The sequence below is a fragment of the Geotrypetes seraphini genome, chromosome 8, assembly GCF_902459505.1.
Source record: "Geotrypetes seraphini chromosome 8, aGeoSer1.1, whole genome shotgun sequence".
In the NCBI taxonomy this organism is placed as follows: domain Eukaryota; kingdom Metazoa; phylum Chordata; class Amphibia; order Gymnophiona; family Dermophiidae; genus Geotrypetes; species Geotrypetes seraphini.
This window is the reverse complement of record NC_047091.1, coordinates 120,288,844-120,306,046: the sequence shown is the minus strand read 5'-3', so window position 1 is coordinate 120,306,046 and position 17,203 is coordinate 120,288,844. Positions and strand designations below refer to the sequence as shown.

The 17,203-nt window shown below is 43.7% G+C and overlaps 1 protein-coding gene across 3 annotated transcripts in view; it reads left to right on the top strand.

Annotated features, from left to right (window-relative positions):
* FCHO1 (FCH and mu domain containing endocytic adaptor 1) overlaps positions 1-17,203 on the top strand; it is a 222,127-nt gene that overhangs the window by 16,188 nt on the left and 188,736 nt on the right. For all 3 annotated transcript variants that reach the window (XM_033954521.1, XM_033954523.1, XM_033954522.1), the window contains exons 2-3: positions 15,684-15,759; positions 16,858-16,952. In XM_033954521.1, coding sequence (XP_033810412.1) covers positions 16,926-16,952 — 27 coding nt within the window. In that variant the 5' untranslated portion in view covers positions 15,684-15,759; positions 16,858-16,925. The remainder of the gene's footprint in view (positions 1-15,683; positions 15,760-16,857; positions 16,953-17,203) is intronic.

Sequence of the window (17,203 nt, the reverse complement as noted above, 5' to 3'; positions counted from 1 at the left end):
ATAAGGATCCTGCCAAATGGATAAGGATCCTTGCAAAAGAATCATTAAGCAAAAACAAAATATCCCAAAAGCAAAATAGTAGTGCAGGTTTCTTTCTTTATAACAAGGAATAATAATGTTCATGAGCTCCTGCTCTCCTCAGAGCTTATTGATTCAATGAGTTCTCATCCTGCTCCAAAGCAGGACATAATACCAGCAATGAAGTTCTCTGCTCAGTTATGTATAATGTACACGGTTCCCAAACAGAAGCCTCCAGCAGCCGTTGGAAGCACTGCTGGGCAAATAAGAGTGTCTTAGGTTTGCCTTATAAAACAGCTTTTCACACAGCTATCACAATTCCCTCCCTGGGTGTTAGCAAACCTCACCCAAGAGACACACTCACAGCTTCAAATATTCCAAACCAAAAATGCAGAGTTCCAAAAAGAGTCCCAAACAAAAGCTCAGTCAAGCAGGTCATTCTTGGCACCTGGTAGTTAAACCAACCTCCATTGGTTCAGCATGTTCAACAACTCCTTCAGACAAACTCCCTTCCAATTCCATCGGGGTTTCCTCATCAAGTAGTTGCAGATTCAGTGCTTCTCCAGCCTCAATAACCTCCATGGATGTACATCTCTCACCTCTGCCTGGACCAGGGGGATCATCATGGGAGAGGAACCTTATTCTTCTCCCTAGCCTGCCTTACTGTTTCTCTCAGCTTGCTGCCTTTTCTAGAACAGGGCCTCGCCCTGATCTAGCTGAATCAGCAGATGCTTGCACAGCTCTTGGGCTCCCCCGCTGGTGACCTGAATATCTGCCACCTGGAAAGTTCTTGGGCCTACCAGCTCCCCCTAGTGGACAGCAGGATTTCACAGTCTTTAATTTTGGAGGACTAGTAGGCTCCGGGGAATCAATATAGTGTCCAGGACGGGCTTTGGGTGTACCTCCCCTGGGCTTTCTACACCCCCTCTTGCCTGCTCTCACCGGGACCTCGGCAGACCTAGCGTCTGACTGGTCACAACATGCAAATATGCCTCATGCAGGGGCTGGCTTGAACATTCTGTCAGTTGTTATTCAAGAGAGAACAAGATCTTATCATGAAAGCAGGAGTTTAATCCATGAAGCACCAGTTTGACAAGGACATTTTAAATAAAATACTGGACAATGTGGAACTGATTATCCAGGTTTTCGGGGCAACAAGGGCATTTGTCTGGGTTGTCTGTTGAAATAGGTGTTTGTTATAAGTCAGAGGATGGTATATTTAATATTTATGAAAAAAGTAGGGTTGATTAACAAATTATTAATGTGTGCATATATGTATTAGTTTTTCTCTTCTTCTAAATGTATGTTATGCATATTCATTAGGGATATCTTGAAAATCCAACTGGCTGGGGGTCTCCAGGACAGGTTTAAAAAACACTATTATCCCAGGACAAGCAGGCAGCTAGTCTCACATATGGGTGATGTCATCGACAGAGCCCGGATGTGGAAGCTTGCAAGCAGACTTACTTGTAGAAACTAGAAGTTTCGAGTCGACCGCACCGCGCATGCACGAGTACCTTCCCGCCCAGCGTAGGGCGTGTCTCCTCAGTTCTCAGTTTTCCGTGGAGCCAAGAAGTCCATCTTTGACTCTCTGCGAGTACCTTCCCGCCCAGCGTAGGGCGTGTCTCCTCAGTTCTCAGTTTTCCGTGGAGCCAAGAAGTCCATCTTTGACTCTCTGCGAGTACCTTCCCGCCCAGCGTAGGGCGTGTCTCCTCAGTTCTCAGTTTTCCGTGGAGCCAGGAAGTCCATCTTTGACTCTCTGCGTTTAACTTTTCACTTCGTGCCTTCTCTACACCACGGTTTGTGGTTTTTTTTCTTCATGAATCACTGTTCGTACGTTCTTTATTTTATTTCCAGTTAAAAAAAATAAATTTTTAGTTCTTCCGTTCGGCTGCCGGGGCAGACCGCTCGGCCGCAGCCCAGGGGCTTCGACCTTGCAGCGGCTGATTTTCCTTCTATGTCCCGGCCAATGACAGGCTTCAAGAAGTGTAGCCAGTGTCAACGTTCGATTTCTCTCATGGACCCTCACACTAGGTGCCTCAAGTGCCTTGGGCCACAACATCATCTGAAGTCGTGAGAATGCTGTGCTACTCTTCAACCTCGAGCCCTTAAACATCGTCAACTTTTGGTGGAGAAGCTCTTCAGATGGATTCGTCCACATCTTCAACTTTGAAGCCCACCTCGGTCTCACCTTTGACCGAGGGCCCTCCTGCCTCCACCGCTTCGACTTCGAGCCTCATCAGACCTTCTTCGTTTGCAACGGTTCTTTCTTCGTCTGCTACATCTTCCCCTGTTTCCTCAGGTCAGATGGCTCAGCAGACAGTTCCACCGGTAGTGCTTCAAGTGCCTAAGACTTCTAAGTTGAAGCACATTTCCACTGCCTCGGTGGAACCTACAGCCAAGGCAGGTGGTCAGGTTTCAGATGCGGATCCATCTTTGCCGTCTTCTTTCCAGATCATGTTAGAGCAGCAATTTCTTCAGTTCCTCACCAAAATGGGACTGAAGCTAGCTCCTCTAATCCAGCCTGGGCATTCTGCAGACTCCCGCGAGGTCGAGTCTCTTCCTATGCCTCAGTCTGATTCTACACACTCTATGCAGGGAGCAGAGTCTCTGCGAGTGTCTGGTCTGGCACCTAAGCACGTGAAGCAAGGAGCAGATTCTTTGCAAGTGCCTCGGCAGGAATCCTCACACTCCATACAAGGAGTAGAGTCTTTGGGAGTGAATCGAGGTTCCTCCCATCAAGCCTCTGGAGCTTCGATCTACAGTCTCCAGTCCTATCCATTCTTTGGTGGCATCGGCTGCTTCTGTCTCCGAGGCGAAGTCTCCTCGATCTTCGATATCTGCTTCCAAGCACCGTTCTCACCAAAGATTGAGACCTTCATCGAGGCATCCTTCCAGGCATAGTTCTTCTTCTAAGGAGCGTCCTTCTTCAGCTAAGCCTCGATCTACACCTACTTCTACTAGACCGCCAACTCCTCGTTCGAGGTCTCCACTTCCACACCTCGAGGACTCGGCAGCTTCCATAGACTCGTCCAAGTCTCCCTATTCTTTTGAGGTCTTTTTTCCAGCCAAAGCTTCATCTTCGACCCAGACCTCCTCGACGACCTCGAGTCCTTCTCGAGGCAAAGCATTACCGGATCAGCTATCTTTTTCCTCTTTTCTTCGTCAGATGGCTGTGGACTTGGACCTTCAACTGGATGCTGGTTCCAAATACTCTAAGGAGTATCTTGAAGTCATGCATCTTCCTCAACCTCCGGCAGAGTCACTTAAGCTTCCTATTCACAAGCTTTTGTCTCAAAATTTTACCAGATGCCTGGAGATTTCTTATGCAATTCCAGTTGTTCCAGGAAAATTGGACTCCAGATACAAAACTCTCCATTGTAAGGGATTTGAGAATTCACAGTTATCTCATCAATCCCTACTTGTGGAGTCCTCCTTGAAAAGGTCCCATCCTTCCAAGGTTTATGCCACAGTTCCTCCTGGAAGAGAAGGGAAAACTATGGACAAATTTGGACGTCGCATCTATCAAAATGCCATGATGTCCTCTAAAGTCCCCAATTATAATTTCCATTTTGTTACCTATTTTGAGTTCCTTATTGCTCTTTTGCCTAAATTTCTTACCTATTTAGATACTCAAAAACACTTTGAATTTAAGGAAGTCATCGCTTCTCTATCACAACTCAGACTACATCTACTTCAGTCGTCTTATGATGCCATCGAGTTGTCTGCCCGGGCGGCTGCTTGCTCTGCAGCAATGCGTCGTCTTGCCTGGCTTCTTACTATTGACATGGACCCTAATCTTCAGGACCGCTTGGCTAATATTCCTTGTGCAGGCAATGACCTCTTCGATGAATCTATCGAGGCAGCCACCAAGAAGTTGTCTGAACATGAAAAATATTTTGCTTCTATTGTCAGACTTAAGCCAAAGCCAACTCCTGCCAAGTGTACACATCCTCCTCCCATTACCAGAGGCGTTTTGCTCCAAGGGCGGCTCCTTACACTCACCTTCCTCCTAAGAAACAGCAGCCTCAGAAGCAACAAAAAGCTCAACCTTCTGCTGCACCTAAGGCTTCACAGCCTTTTTTGACTGTTTACAACAGAGCATAACCTCCATCGTTCTATCTCTGACTTCTCTTCCCCCTATAGGAGGTCCTCTCCATCATTTTTACCACTGATGGATGACAATTACATCCAACCTCTGGGTGCTGACCATCATCAGGGAAGGATACTCTCTTCATTTCACTCAGGTTCCACCAGAGCTTACTCCAAGAGAGTATACTTCCAGTCTATCCCAGACCGCTCTTCTTCAGGAAGCTTAAGCTCTGCTTCGTCTCCATGCCATCGAACCAGTTCCTTTGGAACAGCAGAACAGGGGTTTTTACTCCCGTTACTTCCTTGTTCCGAAGAAGATGGGCGATCTGCGACCCATTCTGGAACCCTGGGGCTCTCAACAAATTTTTGGTCAAAGAAAAATTTCGAATGTTGTCCCTGGCATCCCTTTATCCCCTTCTTGAGCAGAACGACTGGTTATGTTCTCTGGATCTCAAGGAGGCCTACACTCATATTCCCATTCATCCGGTCTCCCGTCAATATCTCAGATTTCAGGTGGGGAATCTGCATTATCAATAGAGTGCTGCCCTTTGGCCTGGCTTCATCTCCCAGAGTGTTCACCAAGTGCCTGGTAGTGGTAGCAGCAGCTCTATGGAACCATGGTCTTCAGGTATTTCCCTACCTAGACGACTGGCTCATTAAAGATTCAACATCTCAGGGGGTTATTGTAGCGACCCAACGGACTACATGGTTCCTACAAAGTTTGGGATTCGAAATCAACTTTCCCAAATCCCAACTTCAGCCCTCACAGAATCTACAATTCATCGGAGCTGTTTTGGACATTGTCCAACTCAGAGCATTCCTTCCACAACAACATCTGGAAGCTCTTTTTCAACTCTGTCATAGTGTCTTCCCGCTCTTCCAGCGAGATACATGATGGTACACCTAGGTCACATGGCCTCCACAGTACACGTGACTCCTTTTGCCAGACTTCACCTCTGAATTCCTCAGTGGACCCTGGCATCTCAGTGGATGCAGGTTTGCGACCCACTTTCTCGACACATAAAAGTCACTTCTTCTTTGAAGCAGTTGGTGGATGCTCTCTTCCAATCTCTCCAGAGGCTTGCTTTTTCAAACGCCCCCCCATCAGAAGGTCCTCACAACAGATTCTTCGACTTACGCTTGGGGCGCTCATCTCGATGGTCTCTGTACACAAGGCCACTGGACCAGTATTGGTCGTCAATGTCACATCAATCTGTTGGAACTCAGAGTGATCCTCAAGGCTCTCACCACTTTTCAACATCTTCTTCATGACCAGATAGTCCTCATTCGTATGGACAACCAAGTTGCCATGTATTATGTCAACAAACAGGGAGGACTGGATCTGCCTCCCTTTGTCAAGAAGCTATGAAGGTTTGGGACTGGGCAATCTGTCACAAAACCTTCCTCAAATCTGTTTAAATCCAAGGGGCGAAGAATTGCTTGGTGGACAACTTGAGTCGTCTTCTGCAACCTCACGATGGACGCTCCATTCCTCGTCTCTTCATCACATTTTTTCACAGTGGGGAACACCTAAAATAGACCTCTTTGCAGCTCCCCACAACTACAAACTGCCTCAGTTCTGCTCCAGGATATATTCTCCTCATCGCCTCGAGACAGATGCTTTTCTTCTGAAATGGACGAATCTCTTCCTCTATGCATTCCCTCCATTCCCTCTCATTCTCAAGACTCTGGTCAAGTTGAAGAACGATCATGCCACCATGATTCTGATTGCTCTTCGGTGGCCGAGACAACCTTGATACTCCCTTCTACTTCAACTCAGCAGCAGGGAGCCATACCTTCTACCAGTTTTTCCTTCTCTGCTTACACAGCATCAGGGATCTCTGCTTCATCCCATCCTGCAGTCTCTTCACCTGACAGCTTGGTACCTCTCAACATAACTCCTCTTCAGTTTTCTCAACCTGTCAGAGACATTTTAGGGGCTTCTAGGAAATCTACCTCTAGACAATGCTATCACCAAAAATGGACTAGATTTTCTACATGGTGTTTTTCTCACGATAAGGAGCCTCGACATTCCTCCTTATCTTCTGTTTTGGATTACCTTTTGCACTTATCCACTATTGGCCTCAAGTCTACATCGATCCGAGTCCATCTCAGTGCAATTATGGCTTTCCATCAGCCTATTGAAGGGAAACCCCTCTCTGCTCATCCGGTGGTTTCCAAATTCATGAAAGGACTTTTCAATGTCAAACCTCCTCTCAAACCGTCTCCTGTGGTTTGGGACCTCAATGTTGTCCTTGCTCAATTGATGAAGCCTCCATTTGAATCAGTTGATAAGGCTCATTTGAAATATCTCACTTGGAAAGTGGTGTTCCTCATTGCCCTCATTTCTGCTCGAAGAGTCAGTGAGTTGCAAGCTTTAGTTGCTGATCCACCTTTCACTGTCTTCCATCATGACAAAGTGGTCCTCCGTACTCATCCTAAATTCCTCCCTAAGGTGGTATCGGAATTTCATCTCAACCAATCCATTGTTCTTCCAGTGCTTTTTTCAAAGTCTCATTCTCATCCTGGAGAATCAGCTCTTCATACTCTGGACTGTAAATGTGCTTTGGCATTCTACTTGGAACGCACCAAACGGCACAGAACTGCTCCTCAACTTTTTGTCTCCTTTGATCCGAACAAGTTGGGACGTCCTATCTCTAAGCATACCATCTCCAATTGGATGGCGGCTTGTATCTCTTTCTGCTATGCCCAGGCTGGATTACCCCTACACAGTAGAGTCACAGCGCATAAAGTCAGAGCAATGGCAGCTTCAGTAGCTTTCCTCAGATCTACAGCTATTGAGGAAATTTGTAAGGCTGCTACTTGGTCCTCGGGTCATACTTTCACTTCTCACTATTGTCTGGATGTTTTCTCCAGATGGGATGGCCAATTTGGCCAGACAGTATTACAAAATTTATTCTCCTAAATTTCTAACACTCCCACCATCCCATTCTTGTTAGCTGTGAGAATAGGCTGCCTGCTTGTCCTGGGATAAAGCACAGTTACTTACCGTAACAGGTATTATCCAGGGACAGCAGGCAGCTATTCTCACAACCCACCCACCTCCCCTGGTTGGCTTCTCTGCTAGCTATCTGAACTGAGGAGACGTGCCCTACGCTGGGCGGGAAGGCACTCGCGCATGCGCGGTGCGGTGACTCGAAACTTCTAGTTTCTACAAGCAAGTCTGCTTGCGAGCTTCTGCATCCAGGCTCCATCAATGACGTCGCCCATATGTGAGAATAGCTGCCTGCTATACCTGGATAACACCTGTTACGATAAGTAACTGCTTTTTAGTCTATAACCCCTTTCCCCCCCTTCCTCGCTCCATTTGGTTTGCTGGCCCTGAATCAACTTCTAGATTGAGTAGAGGTGCCCAGAGCTTTAAAGTCTGTCTCACTCCTTGGTGAGATCACCCTGCCCTGCTTCCTGTACCTTCACTGCTTTTACTGTGCCAACTGATGCAGCTTGTCCTAGGGAAAGGGTTGTAATTACAGCAGTGGCAGCAGTGATGACCTAAGGTTTCTACTCTGAATGTGATAGAGAGAGGAGTAAATTCTGTCTTTTAGGTCAAAATTCTCCTGGGCTATTTTGAGTACCACATATAGGAACTGGTGGCAGCACCACACTTCTGCTGCCACTGCCTGTTTGTGCATGGTCGGTGCCCGTGGGGAATAGATGCTGGTGTTTGCTCTGTGGTGGATTGCTAACAGACCTGAGGAAAGGAAACAGATGTAGTCCAATAACAGATGTTTGAGATTTTGTTTGAAAAGGAAAAAGCTTTTTATGGCTTAAGATGCTGCATGCCCTTTTTCTGTTGTGAATGCTTGTTGTTGTGCATGGGTTGAGGGCATCATGTGAGGTGTTGGTGATGGAAGGGAACAGAATTTGAAAACAAGAGTGTCGTGAGGTGACACGTTTCATTTGGTTTCTTATTCATTGGGCTATGATGGAGTGAAGTTCAGAGATTTCTACTCTCAGATGGTAGGTGCTCCTAGAACTGCTGGTCAGTTGTGTCCCAAACCTGTCCTGGAGGCTCCACAGTCAGCTGAATTTTCAGTATATCTACAATAAATATGCACGAAACAATTAGCATACACTGCATATCCATTTGTATCCAAATTTACGTAATGCATATTCATTGTAAATATCCTGAAAAACTGGCTCTGGGGCCTCTAGGACGGGTTCAAGGTTTCAAGGTTTCAAGGTTTATTAAATATTTGATGGATCGCTATATCGTTATACAAAGCGATGTACATTAAAATACAATCAGATAAGATAATAAAAACATACAGTTCATTAAAATAATAATAATAACATACAATAAAAACGATAGATTTTAGACAGGACCAACATCAATTGGGAGGAAAGGGAGGTTAAAGTTACATATCGTAAAAAAAGAAATACATTTAAGGAAAGAACATCAGGGAGGTATTAAAATACTTGAAACGAAAAATTAAAAAATGGGAGAATTTGTATTTTATTATTTATGTATTAAAAATTTTTTTAAAAAGATAAGTTTTAAGAGATTTCTTAAAAGAAGGAACATCTTTTTCATTTTTTATATATTCGGGCAAAGAGTTCCACCATTGGGGGCCAACGACCGAAAACATTTCCAATCTACGGGTGCCTATAATTTTCAAAGAAGGAATTACTAATAGGTTTTGGGAAGATGATCTGAGAGAGCGTGCAGAACAATAGGGGATTAGCATCTTAGAAATGCATTGTGGTTCTTTGAAGATCAAGTTTTTATAGATAAGTAGTAAAACTTTAAACTGTATGCGTTGGCAAATAGGAAGCCAGTGTGCATCTTTAAAGAGTGGGGTGACGTGATCGAATTTCTTGGCATCATAAATTAGTTTTATGGCCGAGTTTTGAACTATTTGCATTTGTCGTTTTTGCTTTTGGGTAACATTGAGCAACAAAGAGTTGCAATAATCCAGTTTTGATATAACCAAAGAGTGAATTAAAATATTGCGAGATTTGAGTTCGAGAAATTTAGAAAGAGATCGAATTAAACGCAGTTTGTAGAAGCAGGTTTTAACTAGATTATTAATGTGATCTTTAAATTCCAGACTATCGTCGATTATTACGCCTAATATTTTTGTTTTGGGGACGATTTCAATGGGTTTATTGTTAAGTAGGAAAGAAGAATTTAGTCCTATATCTTTTTTCCAGTTAAAAATCATTGCTTTTGTTTTATTTATATTTAATGATAATTTATTATTGTTAAGCCAATTATGAACTTGTTTGAGTTTTACATTTAAAGAATTGATGTCTTCGTAATTTTCAGGATTAAATGGGTGAATTAACTGTATATCATCTGCGTATGAAAAAGCAGTGAATCCTATAGACTGACATAAATTCAGTAATGGTGCAAGGTAAATATTGAATAACAGGGGAGAAAGGATTGAGCCTTGAGGGATGCCAAAGGTTGTTGTATATTCTTCAGATTCTTCGTTGTTGAATTTGACATGAGAGGTTCGATTGGTAAGATAAGAAGAAAACCAATTAAGGACTTGATCACGAAAGCCTATTGATTCTAATCTCCTAAGAAGTAAATCATGATCTATAGTATCAAATGCTGCAGAGATGTCCAGAGAAAATAAGACTACAGATCTGTGATGATCCAAAAAATAGTGAATGTTATTTGTTAAGCCGATAAGGGAATGTTCTGTGTTATGGTGTTTGCGGAAACCTATCTGATTGGGGTGTAATACATTAGTGGATTCTATGAAATCCGAAATCTGATTGAATATAAATTTTTCTGTCAATTTTGCTAAAAAAGCGATATTAGCGATTGGGCGATAGTTTAATGGATCATTTATACTAATTTTGTGATCTTTAAGTAGAGGGATAATGGTAGCGGTTTTCCAAATCGTGGGTACTGTAGCAGATTGTAAGCTTTTTAGAATGATGGAGTGAATGAATGGACCTACTCGAACATCTGCCACGGCACCTGTGTTTCCATCCATCGGTATATGGGATGAGAGTTGCATGCTGTTTGAAAGTATACATCATATCTGTACAAGTGTTCCATGTGAATATGCACATTTGCCAGGGCATTGTTATGATCTCTTACTACAACCCCTCCCCCCAATACTTGTTGGCAGCTATTCCAGAGCATAGGTGCCAACATTACAGAACGAATGAGTGTCAGATACAATACAATTTATCCCTCATTGGATATAGTGGAAAAGCTTGCTCATTGTTGAAGGTGCTCAGCTATGTATTTAAAAAAAATTATATATAAAATCTCCTTGGAAAAACATTCCATTCAAAATGGTGTATACATAAAAAGGAATAGCATAAATCAATGCTATTATGTAGTTAGCTTACCCCCTCCCCCTTTACAAATCCGTAGCGCTGTTTTTAGCACTGGCTGTGGCGATAACAGTTCTGACACTCATAGGAATTCAATGAGTGTTGAAGCTGTTACTGCCATGGCCGGCGCTAAAAACCGCTCTATGGTTTTGTGAAAGGGGGAGGTTAATTAGGAAAAATGATAAAACTTTAATTTTAACGGGAACGGTGACGGGAGATATGCTCTGAGTTCATGTGCCACTTTTTCTACCACTCAGCAGCTGCAAGTCTAAATGTGTGTTTTCCTCTAATTTTCTTGTCTCACTAGCCTTAGAGTTGGGATTATAAGAAAGTTTCTTTGAGAATGCTGTAGTCGTCTGAAAGGTATATAGGTTTGTAATTATTGCCACAATTGGGTTGGTCTACAATCACGATGTCAAAACTAGAGAGCTGAATGGGGAATGTGGAATTCCCTCTGGGATGGAAGAAATTGCCGTGAGATTCCTGCACTGAATTACGCACAGCATAATAAGGCTTGGAAAAAGCAAAGAGAGGGGCAATTGTAGTGCTGGAATCAGGTTTGGAACTAATTCCCAGAGAGGCAGCCGGTACACCTTACTGAGATTGAATAGTGAATACGATGCAAAAAATAGCTGGAGGCTGATGGGGTCACTCTGAGGAAATGGAGGGCTGTGACCAAGTGAGTTACGTTGACTTCTCATTTATCCCCATCTGTACCCACAGATTAATTATGGAGATGATCTGAGATGGAATAGATTTTAGTGGTTACGGGTGGGTATGGGAATAAGTGAAATTTCTGCCCCTCTATGAAAACAATCCGTTAAAAAATAGTGTTCCTTTGCTGATAACCAAAGGCATTTTTTTCAACGAAGACCTTGCAGTAACCCTTTTCTTAGACTTTATTGCTAACCTAGCTGTCATATTTTGCACCATTTGTAGTTTATCCATTTGCTCATTTGAATATTACCAGTGCTTTTTTCAGCCAGCATATTTTTGGCACCTCTTGTCCTGCCTTCCAAAAATGTCATGTCCTGCCCATTACATTTTTAAAAATTTCCTAGCTCCCCTCCTCCCCCTGTTAGTGCACCAGCCAGTCTCGACCCTGTGACCTTCATTTCCAGGTAGAGCCGTGTTGGTTTACATGCTTGTAAACCATACCAGCAGAGAAGAGTTCTAATTACCCTGTCTTAAGGTTGGTTCTGCACAAGTACAGGCACTTTTTTTCTCAGGAAAAAAGTACTGGATAATACCAACGGGTGCTTTGACTGTATTAAAAGGATGCTCTGCCTTCAGCTCCCCAGGGAAATCATATTTGCTTTGTGCAGGAGGAAATCAGCACAAGACAGGATGTCCATTGACCATTGCATGAACTGTGTGGGTTGTCCAAACTGTTATCCTGGGAGGTGGGGGGGGGGGGGAAGTGCTGATTCTGTCAATCCCACTGCGGACAATAAACAAGCTGAAGTTATTTTTTTGGGGGGGGATGTTGGGCATGGAAAGAGTTTTCCTCCTTCATTGTAAGGTCAGCTTCTTTACACACCCCTAGAAAGAGGAACTGCCAACAAGCAAGCTGTTATTCCCCAGGGAAAATCTTTAGCCTGTGCACAGCAGGGAGCTTCTGCTTTTCTTAGCTCCACCATGTGAAAGAAGGGTTCCAGGCATAGCATTTATCTTCAGTCTGAAAGCACTGAGGTATCTTTGGATGAGAGAGAAGGTACAGAGTGGTGCATGGTGCTTGGGTATGCTTTAATGGCAAAACTAATTCTGTGGTATTTTCAGTCAAATGTTTCTAATTGGGGCAGTGGAGAATGCACACGGACTATAGAGAACAGGGCTCCTCCCTGCATTAGTGGTCACATGCTGGATGACTTCTTCCTTGTTTTCTCTTTGGAAATTTGACAGATCTAATATCAGTATACAGTAGTAGCCTTTCCTTTATTCTGCTGTCCTATCTGAAGATGAGACTCAGGTGTTCTCTAAATGTCATATGACATCACCTTCTCTGAACCATTCTTACATTGGTCCGGTGAGAAGGATCAGTCTACGAGGATCTTCTCTGGTCAGAGCTGCTCTGCAGTCCTGCCAGTGTGACTCAAGTCTGCTCATCCAGAGCGCTGCTGCATGGGTTGGATTCTCTGTGACTACTCATCAGTTGTTTGCATGAAATGCCTGAGACTACAGGGGTGGGGGTTACTGCTCATCATTGTACACAGAATTGAGAAGGGACATTTGGCATCACCAGATTGATGAAACATTGGAAGTTAGTCCTGCTTTATTTATGTTCCCGACCCCTGCCTGTTTGGAGTGCCTGTCTAGTTCAGGGATGCTGAGAATCTGGCCTTTAATTGATAATGAATACATTATGGATGTTGGTCATGGCTGAAGTGCATTGGTGTGAGATTTTAGTGTGCCAGGAATTCAACTAGAGACTTTCACTTGGGTGTAACATGGCAGCTAGTCTGAGGTGCAGCTCAGTTTCTCTTTCATTTTTTTCACACTCTAGTTAACTGCAGAGAGGAAGTGGATTCTCAAAGCTTTGGATGTTATCACACTATTGCCAGCTTGTTTTCTACTGGAAAAATATTGGCTTTACAAATGCTGGCCAAATTGGGAGAACAGCATGCAAAAAGTCTGCAGGATGGTTCACTTGTACAAGTTTAAAACAATATATTTTGCCAAAGTATTTACCGTAATTGTAGGGGTTTCTGCAGATTCTGAAAGGAAAACATGAGATTTGGAAAATTCATGGAGGAAAAGTCCATAAACTGTAGTAGTGGATTAGCTATTGTTAGACATAGGATACTAAGCTAGACAGACCTTTGATGTGACCTAGTATGGCAATTCTTGTGTTCTTGGTAGGGAGGAAAAACCGGCTTTGCAAAACATGTGTTGGTGGGGGAGGGATGTATGCGTGATACTTAAATGTATCCTGTAAGGTAACAGGAGGTTATGTCTTAAAAAGGATGGACAACCAGAGTGGAGTAGGTTCTGATTAGTGCTGCCTGATTCGCAGATTTGAATTGATTTCACCGATTCACTTCAGTGAATCGATTCAAATTGATTTGTTGTCGGAAAAATTCAGACTATTCAGTGACCAACACCCGCTGGTGAAACCTGAAATACCTCTGTGCTTCCTAAAGCAGCAGTGGTGGTAGCTGGTCAGCAGAGATAGTGCTTTGAATGGGCTGATGACACGGCAGAGGGAAGCCCTGGCGGGGTAGGCTGCAATCAGCCTGTTCACAGCACTGCCTCTTGGAAGGCTGGCCACCGCCACGCTGCTGCTACTTTGGGAGGCCTGGAGGTATGTCAGGTCTCACAGTGAGAGGGTCGGTGGGGTGCTGCTACATAAGGGGATGGGAGGGAGGGATGGAAAGCTGTTGCACAGGGGGGCTAGGTGGGAGACAAAGAATTGGGGTGGCGGAGAGGAAGGGAGAGATGAAACAAAGAGGTAGGGTGAGAGGAAGAAATCCTGCAAATTGTGGAGTGGAGGGAGAAATGTTGGACATATGGTGGAGGGCAGGGAGAGATGGTGCATGAGGAGAGAGAAAGAAATATTGCATGTGATGATGGAGGGGAGGAAGGAAAAGATGCTGCATAAAGGGGCATAGAGAGGTTTGACCCAGGACACAAGGCAGGGAGAAAGAGAGAGAGATGGTAGACAGTGGGAAAGAAACAAATGTTGGATATGGCAGTAGAAGGCAGAAAAAAAAATGTATTTTCTATTTTGTGATTACAATATGTCAGATTTTAAATGTGTATCCTGCCAGAGCTAGACAGTGTTCACTGTATACACAGGGAAAGATTATGCAAAAAGTCAGCCAAAGCGTGTATAATAGCCAAAATAAGAACTGACTGTACTGAAAACTAGTGCACAGAGAGTGAAAAGGATTTATAAAGAATATGCTCAGAAAAGTGAAACTCTGAAGAGAGAGTGACAACCCTCTCTTGGGGTAAGAGTTTACCGTCCAGTCATTGCATAATTGATTCAAAAAATCACTCTCTGAGAACTAGTAAAGGTAATAAAAGCTAATTTTGAATCTTGTAATTTCTAAACACAGTCCAGGTTCAAAAAATTCTATCTAAGCCTTGCAGTTCTAAATTTTACATGTTCAGGAGGGCAGGGTACATTATGGCTCAAACTCTTATCTATTTAGCTTACAATGTGGTAAGGTAGGGACTTACATTTCCAGCAGATGATGTCAAATAGATTGTACACTGTTTCCAGCTATGTAGGCCAGAGCAGTATTTCAAACAACAGTTAACCATTTCATGACCCTACAGTAGCAGAATTTAAGAAGAGTGTGAGATTTAATACAAAGAATCCCTGAAGGCAAGAGAATGGAAATAAAGCTCTGGGGTAATCTGGCAGTGATGGTTACAAATGTATGGAGCGAGTTATAACTCTAAAGCTGTGGATCTGTGAGAGCATAGTGAGCAGGAAAGTAACCTGCATGGACTCCTGGAGTAACAGCTACAACCCTAAAAACAGTGGATGTATGAGACAGCTTGGGTGGGGGGAGACACCTGCATGGGGATTACCTGTACAGAGTGACAGTTCAGATCTAATGCCGGTGATCTTCGAGAGCATGGTGAACAGGAGGGTAACCTGCATGGTGTGGTAGTTACAGGCCTGAAACCAGTGGAGCTTTGAGATCATTACATTACATTTATAGACTGCAAAACCTTCCAGATCAATGCGGTTTACATAAGCAAGAGACTGTACAAATCAGTGAATTACAAAATATGTGACTAGGAAGGGGGTTAAACTGTACAGAGTAGTACCATTGCATTTTAGGGTTGCACCTGCCAAAGGTGAGACAGAGGGAGGAGGATCTTTGTGTTGAGGTCCATATGGGAATTTGTGTACTCTTCTATTCAAATGGACAGGCGCCTGCTGCTGGGTTGACTGGATATTGCTGACAGATGTGCTGGGCCAGAAGACATTGGAGTGGGTGGAGTTGAGAAGTGCCATAAACTGAGAATTTTGAGTTATATTGCCAAGAAAAACCTCCACTCCTCATCTTTCTCCCTCCCTTAGATCTCTCATCTTCCAGTTCTGTTTCCCTCCCACCTTCCCTTTGCCTTGAAGGAGTTCTCATCATAATACTGCCTATAGATAATCCAGCTCTGTGCTGCTGTTTCTTTGCTGACCGTGTTGCTGGTGAAAGCTTCCCCCTGAGATGCTTGCTGGGGGCAGCAGTTTCTTTTAGGCCTGTCCTTACCAGACCTGTTCTTGTTTATGCTCTCCCCAGGGAAGAAGCGGGGAAACTCCAACAGCTGGGAGTGGAGAGGATGAGACCAACCCAGCCCAGCAGACGGTGGCTCCCGGTGAGTTCTGGGGAACATGGTAGTGGATTGGGCTAGCACTGCAAGGGGCTCCCTGAGTTGTAGAAGGCATATCCTGATTTTTGAAGGAAAGCATTATTCTCAGGCTGTATGGAGAAATGAAACTGACCCGGGGAGCACATGAGACAAGAATCTTAAGGAAGAGCACTATGTTCTTCTCTTGGAATTAGCTGCAATATCCCACTTATATGGGGATCAGCTCAGTACTGCATAAAGGGCGAGGGGGTGGTGATGGGAAGTTGAGCTCTAATATCTGAATAACAGAGGATGCTCCATAACAGGAGTGAGTGATGCCAACAGAACTGGCTATATATTGGAGAGGTTGGGTGGTCTCTGTACTGGAATTAGAGGGAGAGCTTTAGTTCCATTTCTTTATTGAGTTTTTAAACATTACAAAGTCATAAAACATTGAAAAATATCAATCAAGAACATCTTAATAAAGTAGAATATAGAAATTCCCTTCAGGTCATGTGAATAATCTTAGTTAATGTTAAGAAAAAGGTATATTTTAGTTGTAATTGGTTATTTTGTAAATATATGTCAATGGGAGACCACAGTGCTCTCTAAGTAGATAAGGAGAAAGGAGTACGTTTTTCCACAGCATAAGTGCTTATACATGCAAATGGAGGTCCACCAAAAAATGTAGTCCAAGAACTTAGCAGATTTCCAGTTTTTTTTTAAGTTTGAACAATTTTTATTGATGACAATCCATACATCCAAAATAACAGGTCAAAACAGAAGATATATACACATTGTGCAACGTCTTATGTTGAGTGAGGTATATAAGTAGATTTTGCCCTAGACACTTGGCAGCATATGGCAGGTACCACCTTGTAGGGCTGTTTAGTCTTGTGCTTGTGCCTTCACAAATGGGCTACAGGCTCTGGTTTCCCCATCACACTCCATTCTCCACTGCTCTCTGCTGTCTTCTTCCTGATCCTCTCACCCTGTATTACCTCTGCTGTCATCTGCTTTGCTGCATGATGGCTGTGTCCTAGCTGCTGTTCTAGCAAATTGCAGGTTCTGCACCGAGTTTCTCACCATTCAATTATTGTGGGGGGTTTTGTCTTTTTTTTGTAGCTTTCTCTCAGCTGAGCCCAGCACACTTTCTCTGACCTTTCTTGTCACCGCCACTGCATACTTTGAGGATGTCATCCTTTGCTGAGAACTTCTGGGTAAGGTTTTATGGAGTTATGAATGGAGAAAAAGGAGGGATAAGCCAGGTGAATGTAATATTGTCCTATCTTTGGTCTGTTCCTGCATTTTGGTGGGGAGCGATAGGTATGACTTCTGCAACTCCCTTGCACATTCCAACTCTGGTAGAAGCAGATCAGGACTCAGGCCCAGTTTCACTAAAGCCAGTGATCGTCGCTAAACCTGTTTTAACAGCTTTAGCGACAATCGCATTTGCCGACCCGATGCAGAA